At 43.8% G+C, this 21,189-nt stretch overlaps 1 protein-coding gene across 2 annotated transcripts in view; it reads right to left on the reverse strand.

Annotated features, from left to right (window-relative positions):
* Nucleotides 1-21,189, reverse strand: part of LOC117140861 (titin-like) — a 116,236-nt gene that overhangs the window by 30,383 nt on the left and 64,664 nt on the right. The window contains exons 16-26 of one of the 2 annotated variants that reach the window (XM_033303998.1): nucleotides 19,726-20,961; nucleotides 19,302-19,369; nucleotides 18,939-19,242; nucleotides 18,519-18,593; nucleotides 17,595-17,699; nucleotides 16,461-17,521; nucleotides 16,187-16,247; nucleotides 15,944-15,985; nucleotides 9,637-15,249; nucleotides 8,317-9,479; nucleotides 4,834-5,760 (exon numbers count right to left, since the gene is read on the reverse strand). In XM_033303998.1, coding sequence (XP_033159889.1) covers nucleotides 4,834-5,760; nucleotides 8,317-9,479; nucleotides 9,637-15,249; nucleotides 15,944-15,985; nucleotides 16,187-16,247; nucleotides 16,461-17,521; nucleotides 17,595-17,699; nucleotides 18,519-18,593; nucleotides 18,939-19,242; nucleotides 19,302-19,369; nucleotides 19,726-20,961 — 10,655 coding nt within the window. The remainder of the gene's footprint in view (nucleotides 1-4,833; nucleotides 5,761-8,316; nucleotides 9,480-9,636; nucleotides 15,250-15,943; nucleotides 15,986-16,186; nucleotides 16,248-16,460; nucleotides 17,522-17,594; nucleotides 17,700-18,518; nucleotides 18,594-18,938; nucleotides 19,243-19,301; nucleotides 19,370-19,725; nucleotides 20,962-21,189) is intronic. The other variant, XM_033303999.1, reaches the window with a different exon arrangement.

Genomic DNA, 21,189 nt, shown 5'->3' on the forward strand with positions numbered 1-21,189 from the left:
CACGCGTACCTCCTCTGGAAGCTCTTGAATTTCCTCAGGCTTCTCTTCTTCAAACGGAAGTTCTTCAACAGTGACCGTTGTTTCAGGTTGCTTGTCGTCCTCCTCGACGGTTTCAATCTTGGTGACTTCTTGCTTGTCACCCTTGACCTTCTTAATAACGCGAGTACGAATCTTCTTCTTCTTAGGCTTGCCATCTTCCGTTATGGTTTCGACCACGCGTACCTCCTCTGGAAGCTCTTGAATTTCCTCAGGCTTCTCTTCTTCAAACGGAAGTTCTTCAACAGTGACCGTTGTTTCAGGTTGCTTGTCGTCCTCCTCGACGGTTTCAATCTTGGTGACTTCTTGCTTGTCACCCTTGACCTTCTTGATAACGCGAGTACGGATCTTCTTCTTCTTAGGCTTGCCATCTTCCGTTACGGTTTCGACCACGCGAACCTCCTCTGGAAGCTCTTGAATTTCCTCAGGCTTCTCTTCTTTAAACGGAAGTTCTTCAACAGTGACCGTTGTTTCAGGTTGCTTGTCGTCCTCCTCGACGGTTTCAATCTTGGTGACTTCTTGCTTGTCACCCTTGACCTTCTTGATAACGCGAGTACGGATCTTCTTCTTCTTAGGCTTGCCATCTTCCGTTATGGTTTCGACCACGCGTACCTCCTCTGGAAGCTCTTGAATTTCCTCAGGCTTCTCTTCTTCAAACGGAAGTTCTTCAACAGTGACCGTTGTTTCAGGTTGCTTGTCGTCCTCCTCGACGGTTTCAATCTTGGTGACTTCTTGCTTGTCACCCTTGACCTTCTTGATAACGCGAGTACGGATCTTCTTCTTCTTAGGCTTGCCATCTTCCGTTACGGTTTCGACCACGCGAACCTCCTCTGGAAGCTCTTGAATTTCCTCAGGCTTCTCTTCTTCAAACGGAAGTTCTTCAACAGTGACCGTTGTTTCAGGTTGCATGTCGTCCTCCTCGACGGTTTCAATCTTGGTGACTTCTTGCTTGTCACCCTTGACCTTCTTGATAACGCGAGTACGGATCTTCTTCTTCTTAGGCTTGCCATCTTCCGTTATGGTTTCGACCACGCGTACCTCCTCTGGAAGCTCTTGAATTTCCTCCGGTTTCTCTTCTTCAAACGGAAGTTCTTCAACAGTGACCGTTGTTTCAGGTTGCTTGTCGTCCTCCTCGACGGTTTCAATCTTGGTGACTTCTTGCTTGTCACCCTTGACCTTCTTAATAACGCGAGTACGGATCTTCTTCTTCTTAGGCTTGCCATCTTCCGTTATGGTTTCGACCACGCGTACCTCCTCTGGAAGCTCTTGAATTTCCTCAGGTTTATCTTCTTCAAACGGAAGTTCTTCAACAGTGACCGTTGTTTCGGGTTGCTTGTCGTCCTCCTCGACGGTTTCAATCTTGGTGACTTCTTGCTTGTCACCCTTGACCTTCTTGATAACGCGAGTACGGATCTTCTTCTTTTTAGGCTTGCCATCTTCCGTTATGGTTTCGACCACGCGTACCTCCTCTGGAAGCTCTTGAATTTCCTCAGGTTTCTCTTCTTCAAACGGAAGTTCTTCAACAGTGACCGTTGTTTCGGGTTGCTTGTCGTCCTCCTCGACGGTTTCAATCTTTGTGACTTCTTGCTTGTCACCCTTGACCTTCTTAATAACGCGAGTACGGATCTTCTTCTTTTTAGGCTTGCCATCTTCCGTTATGGTTTCGTCTACGCGTACCTCCTCTGGAAGCTCTTGAATTTCCTCAGGCTTCTCTTCTTCAAACGGAAGTTCTTCAACAGTGACCGTTGTTTCGGGTTGCTTGTCGTCCTCCTCGACGGTTTCAATCTTGGTGACTTCTTGCTTGTCACCCTTGACCTTCTTGATAACGCGAGTACGGATCTTCTTCTTCGTAGGCTTGCCATCTTCCGTTACGGTTTCGACCACGCGAACCTCCTCTGGAAGCTCTTGAATTTCCTCAGGTTTCTCTTCTTCAAACGGAAGTTCTTCAACAGTAACCGTTGTTTCGGGTTGCTTGTCGTCCTCCTCGACGGTTTCAATCTTGGTGACTTCTTGCTTGTCACCCTTGACCTTCTTAATAACGCGAGTACGGATCTTCATCTTTTTAGGCTTGCCATCTTCCGTTATGGTTTCGACCACGCGTACCTCCTCTGGAAGCTCTTGAATTTCCTCAGGTTTCTCTTCTTCAAACGGAAGTTCTTCAACAGTGACCGTTGTTTCGGGTTGCTTGTCGTCCTCCTCGACGGTTTCAATCTTTGTGACTTCTTGCTTGTCACCCTTGATCTTCTTAATAACGCGAGTACGGATCTTCTTCTTTTTAGGCTTGCCATCTTCCGTTATGGTTTCGACCACGCGTACCTCCTCTGGAAGCTCTTGAATTTCCTCAGGCTTCTCTTCTTCAAACGGAAGTTCTTCAACAGTAACCGTTGTTTCGGGTTGCTTGTCGTCCTCCTCGACGGTTTCAATCTTGGTGACTTCTTGCTTGTCACCCTTGACCTTCTTAATAACGCGAGTACGGATCTTCTTCTTCTTAGGCTTGCCATCTTCCGATATGGTTTCGACCACGCGTACCTCCTCTGGAAGCTCTTGAATTTCCTCAGGTTTCTCTTCTTTAAACGGAAGTTCTTCAACAGTAACCGTTGTTTCAGGTTGCTTGTCGTCCTCCTCGACGGTTTCAATCTTTGTGACTTCTTGCTTGTCACCCTTGACCTTCTTGATAACGCGAGTACGGATCTTCTTCTTCGTAGGCTTGCCATCTTCCGTTACGGTTTCGACCACGCGAACCTCCTCTGGAAGCTCTTGAATTTCCTCAGGTTTCTCTTCTTCAAACGGAAGTTCTTCAACAGTAACCGTTGTTTCGGGTTGCTTGTCGTCCTCCTCGACGGTTTCAATCTTTGTGACTTCTTGCTTGTCACCCTTGACCTTCTTGATAACGCGAGTACGGATCTTCTTCTTCTTAGGCTTGCCATCTTCCCTTATGGTTTCGACCACGCGTACCTCCTCTGGAAGCTCTTGAATTTCCTCAGGCTTCTCTTCTTCAAATGGAAGTTCTTCAACAGTGACCGTTGTTTCAGGTTGCTTGTCGTCCTCCTCGACGGTTTCAATCTTGGTGACTTCTTGCTTGTCACCCTTGACCTTCTTAATAACGCGAGTACGGATCTTCTTCTTCTTAGGCTTGCCATCTTCCGTTATGGTTTCGACCACGCGTACCTCCTGTGGAAGCTCTTGAATTTCCTCAGGCTTCTCTTCTTCAAACGGAAGTTCTTCAACAGTGACCGTTGTTTCAGGTTGCTTGTCGTCCTCCTCGACGGTTTCAATCTTGGTGACTTCTTGCTTGTCACCCTTGACCTTCTTGATAACGCGAGTACGGATCTTCTTCTTCTTAGGCTTGCCATCTTCCGTTATGGTTTCGACCACGCGTACCTCCTCTGGAAGCTCTTGAATTTCCTCAGGCTTCTCTTCTTCAAACGGAAGTTCTTCAACAGTGACCGTTGTTTCAGGTTGCTTGTCGTCCTCCTCGACGGTTTCAATCTTGGTGACTTCTTGCTTGTCACCCTTGACCTTCTTGATAACGCGAGTACGGATCTTCTTCTTCTTAGGCTTGCCATCTTCCGTTACGGTTTCGACCACGCGAACCTCCTCTGGAAGCTCTTGAATTTCCTCAGGCTTCTCTTCTTCAAACGGAAGTTCTTCAACAGTGACCGTTGTTTCAGGTTGCTTGTCGTCCTCCTCGACGGTTTCAATCTTGGTGACTTCTTGCTTGTCACCCTTGACCTTCTTGATAACGCGAGTACGGATCTTCTTCTTCTTAGGCTTGCCATCTTCCGTTATGGTTTCGACCACGCGTACCTCCTCTGGAAGCTCTTGAATTTCCTCAGGCTTCTCTTCTTCAAACGGAAGTTCTTCAACAGTGACCGTTGTTTCAGGTTGCATGTCGTCCTCCTCGACGGTTTCAATCTTGGTGACTTCTTGCTTGTCACCCTTGACCTTCTTAATAACGCGAGTACGGATCTTCTTCTTCTTAGGCTTGCCATCTTCCGTTATGGTTTCGACGACGCGAACCTCCTCTGGAAGCTCTTGAATTTCCTCCGGTTTCTCTTCTTCAAACGGAAGTTCTTCAACAGTGACCGTTGTTTCAGGTTGCTTGTCGTCCTCCTCGACGGTTTCAATCTTGGTGACTTCTTGCTTGTCACCCTTGACCTTCTTAATAACGCGAGTACGGATCTTTTTCTTCTTAGGCTTGCCATCTTCCGTTATGGTTTCGACCACGCGTACCTCCTCTGGAAGCTCTTGAATTTCCTCAGGTTTCTCTTCTTCAAACGGAAGTTCTTCAACAGTAACCGTTGTTTCGGGTTGCTTGTCGTCCTCCTCGACGGTTTCAATCTTGGTGACTTCTTGCTTGTCACCCTTGACCTTCTTAATAACGCGAGTACGGATCTTCTTCTTTTTAGGCTTGCCATCTTCCGTTATGGTTTCGACCACGCGTACCTCCTCTGGAAGCTCTTGAATTTCCTCAGGCTTCTCTTCTTCAAACGGAAGTTCTTCAACAGTGACCGTTGTTTCGGGTTGCTTGTCGTCCTCCTCGACGGTTTCAATCTTGGTGACTTCTTGCTTGTCACCCTTGACCTTCTTGATAACGCGAGTACGGATCTTCTTCTTCGTAGGCTTGCCATCTTCCGTTACGGTTTCGACCACGCGAACCTCCTCTGGAAGCTCTTGAATTTCCTCAGGTTTCTCTTCTTCAAACGGAAGTTCTTTAACAGTAACCGTTGTTTCGGGTTGCTTGTCGTCCTCCTCGACGGTTTCAATCTTGGTGACTTCTTGCTTGTCACCCTTGACCTTCTTAATAACGCGAGTACGGATCTTCTTCTTTTTAGGCTTGCCATCTTCCGTTATGGTTTCGACCACGCGTACCTCCTCTGGAAGCTCTTGAATTTCCTCAGGTTTCTCTTCTTCAAACGGAAGTTCTTCAACAGTGACCGTTGTTTCGGGTTGCTTGTCGTCCTCCTCGACGGTTTCAATCTTTGTGACTTCTTGCTTGTCACCCTTGACCTTCTTAATAACGCGAGTACGGATCTTCTTCTTTTTAGGCTTGCCATCTTCCGTTATGGTTTCGACCACGCGTACCTCCTCTGGAAGCTCTTGAATTTCCTCAGGCTTCTCTTCTTCAAACGGAAGTTCTTCAACAGTGACCGTTGTTTCGGGTTGCTTGTCGTCCTCCTCGACGGTTTCAATCTTGGTGACTTCTTGCTTGTCACCCTTGACCTTCTTGATAACGCGAGTACGGATCTTCTTCTTCTTAGGCTTGCCATCTTCCGTTACGCTTTCGACCACGCGAACCTCCTCTGGAAGCTCTTGAATTTCCTCAGGTTTCTCTTCTTCAAACGGAAGTTCTTCAACAGTGACCGTTGTTTCGGGTTGCTTGTCGTCCTCCTCGACGGTTTCAATCTTTGTGACTTCTTGCTTGTCACCCTTGACCTTCTTAATAACGCGAGTACGGATCTTCTTCTTTTTAGGCTTGCCATCTTCCGTTATGGTTTCGACCACGCGTACCTCCTCTGGAAGCTCTTGAATTTCCTCAGGCTTCTCTTCTTCAAACGGAAGTTCTTCAACAGTAACCGTTGTTTCGGGTTGCTTGTCGTCCTCCTCGACGGTTTCAATCTTGGTGACTTCTTGCTTGTCACCCTTGACCTTCTTGATAACGCGAGTACGGATCTTCTTCTTTTTAGGCTTGCCATCTTCCGTTATGGTTTCGACCACGCGTACCTCCTCTGGAAGCTCTTGAATTTCCTCAGGCTTCTCTTCTTCAAACGGAAGTTCTTCAACAGTGACCGTTGTTTCAGATTGCTTGTCGTCCTCCTCGACGGTTTCAATCTTGGTGACTTCTTGCTTGTCACCCTTGACCTTCTTAATAACGCGAGTACGGATCTTCTTCTTCTTAGGCTTGCCATCTTCCGTTACTGTTTCGACCACGCGAACCTCCTCTGGAAGCTCTTGAATTTCCTCAGGTTTCTCTGCTTCAAATGGAAGTTCTTCAACAGTAACCGTTGTTTCAGGTTGCTTGTCGTCCTCCTCGACGGTTTCAATCTTGGTGACTTCTTGCTTGTCACCCTTGACCTTCTTGATAACGCGAGTGCGGATCTTCTTCTTCTTAGGCTTGCCATCTTCTGTTATGGTTTCGACCACGTGAACCTCCTCTGGAAGCTCTTGAATTTCCTCAGGCTTCTCTTCTTCAAACGGAAGTTCTTCAACAGTAACCGTTGTTTCAGGTTGCTTGTCGTCCTCCTCGACGGTTTCAATCTTGGTGACTTCTTGCTTGTCACCCTTGACCTTCTTGATAACGCGAGTGCGGATCTTCTTCTTCTTAGGCTTGCCATCTTCTGTTATGGTTTCGACCACGTTAACCTCCTCTGGAAGCTCTTGAATTTCCTCAGGCTTCTCTTCTTCAAACGGAAGTTCTTCAACAGTAACCGTTGTTTCAGGTTGCTTGTCGTCCTCCTCGACGGTTTCAATCTTGGTGACTTCTTGCTTGTCACCCTTGACCTTCTTAATAACGCGAGTACGGATCTTCTTCTTCTTAGGCTTGCCATCTTCCGTTACTGTTTCGACCACGCGAACCTCCTCTGGAAGCTCTTGAATTTCCTCAGGTTTCTCTTCTTCAAATGGAAGTTCTTCAACAGTAACCGTTGTTTCAGGTTGCTTGTCGTCCTCCTCGACGGTTTCAATCTTGGTGACTTCTTGCTTGTCACCCTTGACCTTCTTGATAACGCGAGTGCGGATCTTCTTCTTCTTAGGCTTGCCATCTTCTGTTATGGTTTCGACCACGTGAACCTTCTCTGGAAGCTCTTGAATTTCCTTAGGTTTCTCTTCTTCAAACGGAAGTTCTTCAACAGTAACCGTTGTTTCGGGTTGCTTGTCGTCCTCCTCGACGGTTTCAATCTTGGTGACTTCTTGCTTGTCACCCTTGACCTTCTTGATAACGCGAGTACGGATCTTCTTCTTTTTAGGCTTGCCATCTTCCGTTATGGTTTCGACCACGCGTACCTCCTCTGGAAGCTCTTGAATTTCCTCAGGTTTCTCTTCTTCAAACGGAAGTTCTTCAACAGTGACCGTTGTTTCGGGTTGCTTGTCGTTCTCCTCGACGGTTTCAATCTTGGTGACTTCTTGCTTGTCACCCTTGACCTTCTTGATAACGCGAGTACGGATCTTCTTCTTCTTAGGCTTGCCATCTTCCGTTACGGTTTCGACCACGCGAACCTCCTCTGGAAGCTCTTGAATTTCCTCAGGCTTCTCTTCTTCAAACGGAAGTTCTTCAACAGTGACCGTTGTTTCAGGTTGCTTGTCGTCCTCCTCGACGGTTTCAATCTTTGTGACTTCTTGCTTGTCACCCTTGACCTTCTTGATAACGCGAGTACGGATCTTCTTCTTCTTAGGCTTGCCATCTTCCGTTATGGTTTCGACCACGCGTACCTCCTCTGGAAGCTCTTGAATTTCCTCAGGCTTCTCTTCTTCAAACGGAAGTTCTTCAACAGTGACCGTTGTTTCGGGTTGCTTGTCGTCCTCCTCGACGGTTTCAATCTTGGTGACTTCTTGCTTGTCACCCTTGACCTTCTTGATAACGCGAGTACGGATCTTCTTCTTCTTAGGCTTGCCATCTTCCGTTACGGTTTCGACCACGCGAACCTCCTCTGGAAGCTCTTGAATTTCCTCAGGTTTCTCTTCTTCAAACGGAAGTTCTTTAACAGTGACCGTTGTTTCAGGTTTCTTGTCCTCCTCCTCGACGGTTTCAATCTTGGTGACTTCTTGCTTGTCACCCTTGACCTTCTTGATAACGCGAGTACGGATCTTTTTCTTCTTAGGCTTGCCATCTTCCGTTATGGTTTCGACCACGCGTACCTCCTCTGGAAGCTCTTGAATTTCCTCAGGCTTCTCTTCTTCAAACGGAAGTTCTTCAACAGTGACCGTTGTTTCGGGTTGCTTGTCGTCCTCCTCGACGGTTTCAATCTTGGTGACTTCTTGCTTGTCACCCTTGACCTTCTTGATAACGCGAGTGCGGATCTTCTTCTTTTTAGGCTTGCCATCTTCCGTTATGGTTTCGACCACGCGTACCTCCTCTGGAAGCTCTTGAATTTCCTCAGGTTTCTCTTCTTCAAACGGAAGTTCTTCAACAGTGACCGTTGTTTCAGATTGCTTGTCGTCCTCCTCGACGGTTTCAATCTTGGTGACTTCTTGCTTGTCACCCTTGACCTTCTTGATAACGCGAGTACGGATCTTCTTCTTCTTAGGCTTGCCATCTTCCGTTATGGTTTCGACCACGCGTACCTCCTCTGGAAGCTCTTGAATTTCCTCAGGCTTCTCTTCTTCAAACGGAAGTTCTTCAACAGTGACCGTTGTTTCGGGTTGCTTGTCGTCCTCCTCGACGGTTTCAATCTTGGTGACTTCTTGCTTGTCACCCTTGACCTTCTTGATAACGCGAGTACGGATCTTCTTCTTCTTAGGCTTGCCATCTTCCGTTACGGTTTCGACCACGCGAACCTCCTCTGGAAGCTCTTGAATTTCCTCAGGTTTCTCTTCTTCAAACGGAAGTTCTTCAACAGTAACCGTTGTTTCGGGTTGCTTGTCGTCCTCCTCGACTGTTTCAATCTTGGTGACTTCTTGCTTGTCACCCTTGACCTTCTTGATAACGCGAGTGCGGATCTTCTTCTTCTTAGGCTTGCCATCTTCCGTTATGGTTTCGACCACGTGAACCTCCTCTGGAAGCTCTTGAATTTCCTCAGGCTTCTCTTCTTCAAACGGAAGTTCTTCAACAGTAACCGTTGTTTCGGGTTGCTTGTCGTCCTCCTCGACGGTTTCAATCTTGGTGACTTCTTGCTTGTCACCCTTGACCTTCTTGATAACGCGAGTGCGGATCTTCTTCTTCTTAGGCTTGCCATCTTCTGTTATGGTTTCGACCACGTGAACCTCCTCTGGAAGCTCTTGAATTTCCTCAGGCTTCTCTTCTTCAAACGGAAGTTCTTCAACAGTAACCGTTGTTTCGGGTTGCTTGTCGTCCTCCTCGACGGTTTCAATCTTGGTGACTTCTTGCTTGTCACCCTTGACCTTCTTAATAACGCGAGTACGGATCTTCTTCTTCTTAGGCTTGCCATCTTCCGTTATGGTTTCGACCACGCGTACCTCCTCTGGAAGCTCTTGAATTTCCTCAGGCTTCTCTTCTTCAAACGGAAGTTCTTCAACAGTGACCGTTGTTTCGGGTTGCTTGTCGTCCTCCTCGACTGTTTCAATCTTGGTGACTTCTTGTTTATTACCCTTAACCTTTTTTATTAAACGAGTTCGAATCATCTTTTTTTTCGGGGAGCCGTCTTCAGATATTGTTTCAATAGTTTTTATAATTTCAGGCGATTCTGTGATTTGATTCGTGCTGGATGCTAGTATTTGTGTTGGTGTTTTTTGTTTTATGTGTGTTGTGTCTGTGGCTTGATTTGTATCTGTGTAAAAAAGTGTGCATTTAGTATATTGTATTGTATTGCTATTGTGGCATTGCTTTGTTTTGTGTAATATGTGCTTTGGGTTCGAAGGGACGGTGCTAGTGAAAGTAATACGCCTTTTTTTAACTAACTAAATAAAACCTAATTATATACTTACCCGTGTCCACTTTTACCGTTTTGTCTAAGCTCTTTGTCGCAAAATGTTTATACTTTTGAACATCCTGCATTACTTTTTTTCGAGAACTATCAATGTCAGAACTATCAATGTCATCAGCGTGTGTTGTTGCTAGTGACTCAGTGGTCGTTGAATAAGCCTCTTCGTGTGTTCTGGTTTCAAAGTGTGCATTTGGGGAAATCTGTGGTGAAATTTTAAGGATCGACTCTGATGCAAATTGGGAAGTTTGTAAAGCATTTTCTAATTTTCCTTCTGTTATGGTTGGCATTTGAATCGATGCGGCAATACACATGTTGGGTTGTTCTGTTGTGACTGATATTTTGTTTTCTTCTACGCCTGCCAGAGTGTTAACCAATTTAGCTTCCTCTACAGTAATCTGTACATATGGGCTTTCACCTTCCTCGCTGTAAGCAAGGTTTTTGGATGATTTTGTAACTGGAACTGCTTTTAACTCCTGGGGTTTGACCGTTGCAAGGCTGCCTAAAGATGGTATCGATGTCACCTCTTGTACTACCGAAACCACTAACTCAGAATCTAAATTTGAATTTGAACGCAGGTTTACAGTTTCCGGCTTAAAATCACCATGCCCTTCAATGTTTTCATAAATATTAACGGTTGCATTTTCGGCTGGCTTAAGAAATGTCGTTACAGAACTAGTAGTGGCTCGTGTTAATGCGTGCGGCTCTAACGCAATATCAGGAGTTTGTTCATAAGCAAGTTGCTGACAAACATTTACAGAATTCTGTGGAGTTTGCTGAGTTAAGTTAGCTGTTTCAATCAGTGGAATTTGAAGTTCATATGTTTCTTGGATAGAGCTAACGCTCACAACTTCCTCGGTTACCAAGGATTGAAGTTCCACATTAGCAGCTTGAGCTGTATCCTGAAGAATGTTAGGCTTGGGTAGGATGTCCTCTTTTAAGAATGTCGATTGTATTGTTGTTAAATAAGCTTTGCTCGAATCAGAATCCTCCGATACATTAGCAAATAAGCCCTGCTTGCTTTGATCTTGAATTGCTTTAGTTTGTTCGTAAGCATTAACCTCAGACACGTTTGTATGTACGTGGGTTTCAGCTGACTTAATCCTAGCTTGGGCAATGTTGTCGTAAGCAGCTTGAGCTTCACTTTCCATTTCTAAGGGAACTTGTGTATCTATAACGTGCGATTGATTTAATATATCGGTAGACGTAAAAGTGGCTAAGAATGTAGATGGCTGTGGGGCTAAATGAATACCACCCACATTATCTATTGGCACCACTTCGATAACAACTGTTTCCCGCTGAGTGCCTTCAGTAATTGGTTTACAAAAATTCTCCATTTTGTCATTTTCAAAAATATCTTCTTTATCCATAACTAGGTTATCCATTTGAACGTGAACTTTATTTGACTCCACCTGTGCGACATACTCTTGTTGCGCCTTCTGCTCAGCGACATGTGTATCTTTTATAAGTACAGATGATTCTAAGGGAATGACATCGCATGTGGTGGCGCCTTGAAGTAGATTTAAAGATGGTTTTGCTCTGGCCTCCAAAGGCGACACAGTCGGTATTGACAACTCCTTATCGAAAACTGGTGGTTGATGAGAATCTGATGTCACCTTAAACGTAATGTCTATCGACTCGACAGCAGAAACAGGAAGTAATCGTCCATCTGTGAATTCTTCGGATTCCTCTATCGCTTGAGTTTCTCTGACATGTACTTGATGCTTTGTTTCTTCATAGTTTGTCTGGGCAAGCGTTGGCTTTGGAGGCGAACTTAACAGGACATCGATTCCTTCAACAGGGTGCGTCTTTGTTGTCATCGCTAAACCAAGCCGCGATGGAATAATATCAGTTGTTGCTGCCTCATAAGATTGCTCAGGACTTTTAATCTCTTTTTCAGCCTCAAAAGTCTGTTGGAGATCGGTTGCATAGACTTGAGGTAGATCGTGAGTGATCTCCGCTTGTTGTATATTATATTTATCAACTTTTTGCTCCTGTCCCATGGCTTCATAAACTGTTGCTTCGTCCACGAGCTTAGCATAAAGATTTTGGTCATCCTTTAGAAGTTTGGATTTTTGGGTGGGGGTAGTTTCTAGACCCAGATTTTGTTCAGACTCAAATGTAGTTTGGTCCTGTGCGATTATCGATTGACTAAGGCTATCCTGCACATTTGTTGCAATTTGTTGACCGGCAGATAAGATTTCTAAATTTTCAGATGCATGAAAAGCAACGTTTTCTGTCACCATTGTATGCCGATAGGGAACCAGAGATTTTTGAGGCACTATACCAGCTGGGAACTCGGAATCAACTTTTGTCGAAGAGTCGTACACAATCATTTCAGATGACTTTGTTTCATATAAGTGATCAATTTTAGGAGACGCACATTTGTTTGAAACTTTGAAATCCACCATGTCACCGGTACCTTGTTGTTCTTGCACGTATTCAGTTAGAGGCAACCGAAGCAACTCTGAAGAAGCGGGTATTGCCTTCTCTGGCAGAACTGAGGGAGATGTAAGGTCCTCCTCATGCTCGAGTGTTTCTTCTTGTCGAACCTGTGCGATGCCCGTCGTGCAGTCCAAAACAATTTTAGCCAGACGGCCACTTATTTGATCAACGTCTTTCAGGGACTCCTCTTTCTCTAAAATATCAGTCTCTCTTATATTTATCTCGTGTAAACTTTTTATTGAAGATTGGATCGTTCCCAATGTGGGTAATACTGGGCTCAGGCTCGAAACATGTTCAAGAACATTTGTCTCCTCGGAAATGGAGATTTTCTGATCAGATTCATAAGGCTTTGGCCTAATATGAACTGGCTGAGTAATGTTTAGGTCCTTTAATTCTTCTGTACTTTCACTTACAACAGCTGTAGTCGTTTTTAACGATGTTGTGCTTTCAATTAACTGCACACGACTTATAGATGATTTATTGTAATCTGGTGTATCCAAATCGCTTAGGACATCAAACGAAGCGATTTTCTCAACGTTTGGTAAAGTGATTTCCCCAATATTAACATTTGCCTGATAATAAGGCACCTTCTGTTCATCTAGCCTCTCCAAAGATTCCATATGCTGGGGCCTCATGATGTTGGCCACTTGCAGAGCTGACGAAGTTCCAATGGCAGCGCTTTGTTTAGAATGGGGCTCTTTAACTGATAGAATGCTTTCTCCCTCTAAGGTAACACATGAGCTGGTTTCCAGAGGTTGCAGCAATCCAAACTCGGTTTCTGGTGTTTGTGTCTGAGGCTTTATATCCTCCGTGCGTGTTTGAGTACTTTCTAGCGGTTCCTGTTCTCTAACATCTGTTCCAAATTGTTCATGCATGCTTATATCTGCAATTACCGCCGTCGGTTTGGTATCTTCGGTTTTATCGATTGTCGACTCCATCGAAAGTACAACTAGGCCCTCAGCATATTTAAATGCATCGGTGACAGCTTCGGCTTTAGTAAGATTTTGATTGGGAAAGACATCAATAATATCCGTACTTGACTCGGTTATCTGCACGTTTGTTACTTCCAAAGGTTGTTGGTTTTCATCTAGAACTGTGTCACCCGTTCTGAACTCAGGATGTTGAAAGGCATCAATGTGACTAGTACTCTCTAACATAGCTGGCTTACTAGTAACTCCAATCGACATCGTCTCGAAGACTTGCTTAGCTGATACAGACTTTGTTTCCTCCGTAATAATATCACTTGATGTCGCACCTGGTTGAACTTCGTATATGCTTGTAACCTTTAACTCAGCAGGAAACATATTTGATATAGCTAACTGAGGTGCCAGTTCTATATTGGGAGATAGAATTTCCTCCTTCTCCACTGTCGTGTTCTGCTTAACCTGCAACGCAGATTGCTCGACGAAATCGAATTTGGCATCCACCAGTTTTGGAGCTACGGAAACAAATTCTTCCTCAGTGTCAGTCACCGTCGTGGTCTGAACTTTTGCCACATACTCCCCTTCGCTAATGTTTACTTTACCTTGTTCTGTTTTGCGATTATCGTCTGGCACCAAACCGAGTGATTCGAGGAGCGTCTCTTCATTACTCTCGGCTGTGCCATATGCCTCTGTTAAGGCGCCCTTAGCTGGTTTTGTTGATTCTACATTTGGTTCGATAAGCTCAACCGCCGTTTCTACAAGGTTCATCTGCTGCGTTTCCCCAATAGTTAACGCACTTGATTGCCCTAACGTGCCCTCGGCCATTTTCGGGGTATCAGCTGCTGTCACGTCCTTAACAGCATTTTCATTGGAAACTGTTTCGAAAGTTGTTACGTGGTGCTGCATTTGCATATCTATAGTGGCTTCCTTTACATCTTTCTCAAAAATAGGCAAATCCTCGGCTATTGGACTATGAGAATCAGCGGTGATACTGACTAGACCCTCAGCTAACTCGAATAATTCCAATGCATTACTTTTGGCAGTCTGTGTTTTGGACACCGTTTCTCTTTCCAAACTATCAAAAGTGGTAATTTCGTGCACCTGAACGGGAACTTCCTCGGCTTTAATGGTATAATCAGCTAAGCCCTTAGTCGGCTGGGTTATTGATGGCATATGGTCGACGCTCTCCAAAACTTCTAGTTCTTGTCCACCAACTGCCTTCGATTCCGTTACCGACATCGCAGGTGTCTCCATACGTTCTTTAGCAGCTTGTTGCATCTCGCCTATAGAATCCTCCGGCTGGCACTCGGTAATGCAAAGACTCATGTTGGGGGTAAGTCGCGGCAAAATAGTTTCTCCCGGTGGCCTAAAATCAGTGACATCCCTTCCCACAGTTTCGGATGGTAAAACTTCCGCGATAATTAGCTCCTCCTGGTTCAGTAGTTTCTGCTGAACGGTGTCCTCAATGGCAGAGGTGGGCTTTAGCTTCTCAATGGTCTCCAGAGCATGGTGCTGCTCCTCGGTTATCTCATGCGAGAATAATATGTCGCCATGTACCTTCTGCGAAACGGCCTTCAGTGGCTTCAGATCCTCGATAGCTTCTTCGGCGTTTGGAGCTTCAACCAACAAGGAGCGTGACTCTTTCATCTTCCGCTGCGCTTTCACGGATTTCGGTATTTTGGAAGGCAATTCCTTTGAAGACTCAGCCGTCTTTGCTTGTGAGACATCAAGTGAATGCTTTAGCCTTACCTCCATATTTTCGGTAAGCTTGTTTTCTTCGGGTCTGGGAGATTCTTTTCGCAGGCCAAACTCATCGAGTGGTAACACCTCCTCATTGATGGCCAATACCTTTTCAGGTAGAATCTCCTCCTGTACCCGCGCCGCAATTGGTTTTGGAGTAGAAAGTTCTGCGGTGACTGCAACTGCAACGGTTTCAAGCGTGTCTTTTGAAAGATTTTGTATGGGTAGTGTTTCGTATGTGGGCAGAGACTCTTCAATTTGCTCAAGAGTTTCTGCCTGTGGTAATCCCGCGCTTGTTTCGTGAGCCAGTGTTTCTTTTTGTTCGTATTGAATTGTTGTCTCGGAAACATCCTGTTCTTGTTGTTTGTGTTTTTTATGCTTTTTGATTTTAGTGTTCATCTGCGCAATTTGTTTAGTCTGAACCTGAATTTCCACTTGTTGCTCTACATTTTGCACATGTTCTTGTTCTTGCTTTTTGAATAGTTTTTCCACTTTAGTGGTTGCTGTTTCTGTGAATGTAATGTAATTAAACAATGACAATGTCGACCTCTCTTTGTGTTTCAGTTAATAACAACAATAAAACAATGATGTGGAACAGCTATAAGCCGTGCAGGCATCATTCATTTAGTATGTCTGGTCAAATAGAGACAGCCAATGCGAAATGAGTTGCACAAAAAACGATAGGATAAGAAATGATACATTTTTCGTTGGGTGTTTTAATGATTTTCAAACAGACAGAAATGGGAGATAGACCTTACCTCATTTTACATCCAAAGAAGTCCAGCTTGGCGTGCAAGGGAATAAAGCTCTTCTACTCTTAAAAGTGAATGCATATTGCAAAAGCATTAGAGTGTGCGATAGTCAATAATAGTTAAGCTTATATGGTACAAAGTAGCAGCAAGATATTGAAGTTAAAACCAGGTGGATATATCTTTTAGTGGTAGTGATTAGCGGTTAATGGGTATATTTATTATTCGGTGGCGTCTTTTTAGAATATACACATGATTTCTTGGTTTGGCTTAACAAAATTTAATTGTTATATTTGTATACACAATATTTATTATTGTTTTTGTATTTGTATTTTTTAATAATATTATTAGACTGTAGTTGAGTAGTTCGTGGGATGGTACATCGTTACTGGTGGGATTTATATAACTGGTGGTTTTTTTTTTTTTTACAGGACATCTGTGTTTATATTCAAACCTTCTTGGACAATTATCGTTCGTTCCTCGACAAATGTTTCCTCTTTCGGATTTATTATGGGATTTTATTGGCCATGTGTTGGGATTGGCGCGAAAAGCGTAGGTAAGTTTACAAAGCAGAGTTACATATTAAAAAAAGAAATAGATATAAACTTTTTTCAGTATGCGTATTACAAAAGTCTCTTTATACTAATCGATTTCAGCTATATGTTAAGGAAAATCCGATTATTTTCCTGGCACTCACCTATTTTCACATGAGTGATGGCCTCGTGACTTTCAATTATTTGCGAAGTCTCTACTATTCTCTAGATTTCAGTGCATCAAATTAAATAGAAATGTTTAAAATATGTAAATAATTATCAGCCCATTTTTTTTTTCGACAAAAAATTAAGTTGAAATGCGAAAATTAACCCACATAAAGGAAACGAAAAATAATTCTAAAACGTTTTTTTTAGCATTTCAACTATCTGCACAAGAAATTTCAAACGAAACAAAAACACATTGAACAAATTTCAAACCTCCTTTCCACATATCTTCCAGTCCTGTGATATGAAGTCCTCCCTAACAAACTTTCGTATGACGATCTCAATCGTGATTTCGTACGTCTGAATCATGCGTATGAAGGCCTTGAAGCCCACAGTTGCCGCTAGGATGGTCTCGTCCTCGTTGGAAGACTCGCTCAGTATTTGGGAGATCAGTTCTTCGTGGCCTTCTCGCTCGACGAGCTGCACCAGGGCCGATTGGGACTCTGGCTTCTTCAGCGATATAAATATGTTTTGCTCATACATATATGTGATTTCGTAGTGCTCACAGCCATAGCGCAATAGCAGGCCAATAGTGGCCAAATCTCTAAGGGCAGACTCGCCAATTTGGCCGAAAGACTCGGCCTCGATGGACTCGAGCAGCCATTGTACCTCCTCGTGGTGCGAAAGTACTTGAACATCTTCAATTGTTATGATCTTTTCGCTAATTTTTGTGCGTATCAGCTCCACCGTTTTAGTTATCTCTATTTTCTTGCTAGACGTATATGTTTCCTTCTGCTCTACTTGCACCTCAACTTCATCCTCCTCGTCATGCTGGACTTTCTCCTCAATCTCTTCCTCCTCTTCTATATCTTCAATTAATTGGCTACTACGCTCTTCGGCATCGGCAACTTCGCGATCTTTCACGACTAAAACCTCGGATATTTCGCTCTTTTCTACGAGTATGGATACGGGTTGCTTAACCTTGACCACATTCATGCTGGTCTCTACCGCGCTAGTTGGAATAATACGGATCTCTGTCTTTTGCACGTTCTGGGACTCTGAGGTGCCGGATCTTTTCACCACGGTTTTCTTGCCAGACTTCTTCTTGACGGTAGTCTTGGCCTTGGTTTCCTCAACTATGGTGCTCGTGGATGATATGTCGAACTTGGCCCGAGTCATCGTCATGCCGATCTCATTGATGAGCTTGCAGTTATAGTAACCGCAGTCTTCGCTTGTTATTTTCATTATTTCTAGCGTAGCTTCATGTTCCTGGACTACCATGCGATACTTTTCGGATGCCCTAAGCTGAACGTTGTTGAAATACCACTGAATATCTAAAGTCAAAGGGTTAGAAACGAAACCAAGCTAAATCAGGTCCCGACACTAAAACTCTTTGGCATACAATACCTGGTATCGGATTGCCAGCAAACTGTATCGAGAACTTGGCTGTTTCACCTAAGGCCGCACGGCAGTCACGCATTTCGTTTAGTAGTGAAGGCGAGCATTTAGCAGCTATAAGCACACAGATTGCATAATATCTATAGATTAGACTCTAAAGGGAGATTCTAAAAGCGGTAGGGATGGTTACATTGTGTACTTACACAGACCGGTTTACAACATGTTGGTTTTCGTGTGACTTTGAGTGCATATTTCTGGTGTCTGTTTGTTTTTAGTCGTGTGATAAATAAATATGCTATGATTAGTAACACTTAAATGTTTTTGGATGCATGCAACATTGGCTTCATTTCAACAAAATGATCTGAAGAGCAAGCAGCGTTCTGGGAATGTTATAGAATTTCTTTGGGTTGGATTGAACACTTTTTAAAAATGGTGGGTTAGTTAAAATTTTGAATAAAACGCTATGAATTCGATAAACCAATTACTTGTAGATGATATACAGATATCGATACTGTAAGAGATACATTTTATATACGAATGATAATTAATTTAAATTTATACTATAAGTTCTATATTGGCGTTTACTTTTCGGATAATATTACTCATTAAGGGCGTAGTTGGGTTTGGGAAGGGGTCAAGCCTTAGAGCAGTAAAGGACTGAGACAATCACAAAGCTACAATATCTTGGGTAGGGCAATTCACATGTTTAAATATTTGTTGCTGTTGTACGATACATTGTATTATACATGGACAAATACGAAATAGAGACAGAAAATAGAATAAGACAGGAGACAGAGGACAGACTTTGTGAATTTTGTAGTTTTGTGGTTCAAGACAAAGGCACAGTAGACATTTGTGTGTTGGAAACACGAAATTAAAACACATATACACATAACAGTGGTAACAGAGCTGGCATCAGTCGAGAATACATACCTTTGAGAGCCACCTGCATTTCCTCCATTTGAGACACCCATTCCGGCTTGCGGTAATCCTTCGAACCCACGATGCCTTTTTTGATATAGATGAAAACATAGTGGAAGTAATAAATACGAATTAAATTATACATGTTCTTGGAAAAGCTGAGCAAAAGAAATTTGTAAATTTAGTTCAGTATTCCTTAAACTAGAAAAGTATTGCCTATTTGAAGTTTGTTTTGTGTATAATTCTGCAGGTGTTTAAAACTAAAGTGTTAGGGGGGTTTGGGGGAATTAAGAGAGACTGGACTCGAGAGAGTTCGGGAAATATTAAATAAAGCAGCTCCAGACATCTGAAAAAGAATTTTACTAACAAAGCCAAATAACAGTTGATTCATATTATAGATTGCACCATATGCCGAATAAACCATAATAGTACCTTCGACCGCAAAGAGCGCCGTAGTCACTGCCACACCGAGTGGATTGTATGCCTCGAAACTAATTGTACCCAAATCATCGGGATAGACGTGGTTAATGACCAGCACTGAGGTGCCGTCTTCGAAATTTTCGATCTGATATTCCTCGGAGGCGAATATCTGCTCGTCGTCGCGCAGCCATTTGACCTTCGGTTTCGGTTTTCCAACGACCTTAACCTCCAGCTTCGCTTGCTCGCCTTCTTTTGGCTCGATTTTCTCCGGTAGTTTTTTAATAATTTTCGGAGCTTGTTCGTCGATTGAGAGGGTCTAAAATGGTTTTCGAAAAATCCTTGGTTTAAGTTCTCAAGTACAACAGTTACGCTTACTCTATCAAGTAGATCCTCCTCAGATCCTGTGAGTCCAGTGATTTCAGAATCGGGGATATATTCAAATGCTAAAAAATACACATTTGAAAGCGTTATCAATATAAGCGTGTCTCGGCACGAAACTTTCTTGGAACGAACTCAAAAAACGAAAAAGTATTTACAAAAGACGGGATCAGTGGGTTGATCGGAAAAGTTGGAGATACATATTTTATGGAATTGATAGACAGTAAGGCTTTTGAACGAGTAGAATCACATGCAGGCTCACAAGGCCAGTTAGTATGGAAGGGATTTAAAAAATTCAGTTGTCAGGGGAAAGTGTAGTTATTGGAAAACCTATCTAGGTGTGGGATGCATGTAGTGTGTAGAGTGGCACTACTTCCAGCCGGTTAACTATTTAACTACCGATAGATACCACTACAAGTACCTTGTATTTTAACGTTTGTCTTGCTGACGCTCTTGCCAATTTTATTTGTAGCCACGCACTCGTATTGGCCTTCGTTTTCGGGGAAAACTTCCGTAATCTGCAGCTGGCAAACGCCTTGCAAGTCTTGCGATATCGTAGTTTCCTTATTCTCAGTGATCTTCTCCGCATTGTGGTACCATTCTACCTTAGGAGTGGGCTTTCCTGTTACTTGACAGGTCAGCAGCAATGCCTCGCCATCCATAACCTCCACGGGTTGAACGAGCTCCTCAACAAAACGCGGTGACTCAAACTCCTCGGCTTCCTCTTGGGGCAGAGATTCAATTAGGTTAACGGTGGCCGTTGACGTCACTGATCCACCCACATTCTCGGCCCGGCAAGTAAAAGGCCCCACAAACTTGCTTTGGAAGTCTTCAATCAGCAGCGTTGACTTGTTGGCCTGGCTAACGATACGCACTTCGTTTGAACTCTTGATGGGCTCGTTGTGCACAAACCATTGGAAGGACGATAATGGCTCAGACTCCACAATCGCTTCAATAATGGCCACCTCGTGCTCGCCAAAGTACTTGGGCTCCAAGGGCTGAATAAATCTCGGTGGCTTAATTTGCTCATCGGGCTTTTGATCTGAAACCACCACCGAACCAGAGGACTTGGCTTCACCCACCTTGTTCTTTGCCCAAACTTCATACTTGCCAGTTCGTTTGCGGGTCATATTGACAACCTTTATTGTGGTCGTTGTCTCTGTAGTTTCTATGATAGTCTCCTCATTCTCGATAATCTCGCGGCCATTGCGCATCCATTTCACTTCTGGCCTAGGCAAGCCATCGTATTTGGCTTCGAAGAAGAGAGTTCCACCCGTGGGTACAACAACAGCACTCAGTGGAGTTACGGTAGGTGCCTTCAGTATCTCCCGGGGAACTTCATCGACCCGGCTTAGAATATTGGCATTGCCAATGGCACGTCCAAACTGATTCTGCGCCTGCACAGAGTAGACAACTGCTTCATTGGGTGTGGGGTTAATAACCTCCAGGGCCACATCGCCGGTTTTTTCGTCATAGAACATCTGAACTGTTTCGCTGGGTATAACTTCCTCTATTCCTCTATACCATTTGACCTGAGGATTCGGTTTTCCTGTCACTTGACAAGTCACCGTAACCTTAAGCCGCTCGGGCTGCTTCTCCTCAATAAACTCAATCTTAAGAGGTTTTGTAAACTGGGGGGGAACTCCTTGTTCTTTTTCTGTATTCAATGTGAATAAGTGGAATTTAAATATTTTGTGTGCTCTTGGTAGAATTACAGGGAATTAGGGAAGTATATACATAAACGTTCGGATTAAAGGTAAGTTAAGTTAAGTTAAGAGCGCTTGATCGTTTGAAAAAGCATCACAGAAATAATCATTATACTCATATGGGGATTAAAGAACAATTTCCGTTAAGCGCGAAATAAAATAAGTTTTTGTAATTTTAA

This window comes from Drosophila mauritiana, chromosome 3L (assembly GCF_004382145.1).
Source record: "Drosophila mauritiana strain mau12 chromosome 3L, ASM438214v1, whole genome shotgun sequence".
Classification (NCBI taxonomy): Eukaryota; Metazoa; Arthropoda; class Insecta; order Diptera; family Drosophilidae; genus Drosophila; species Drosophila mauritiana.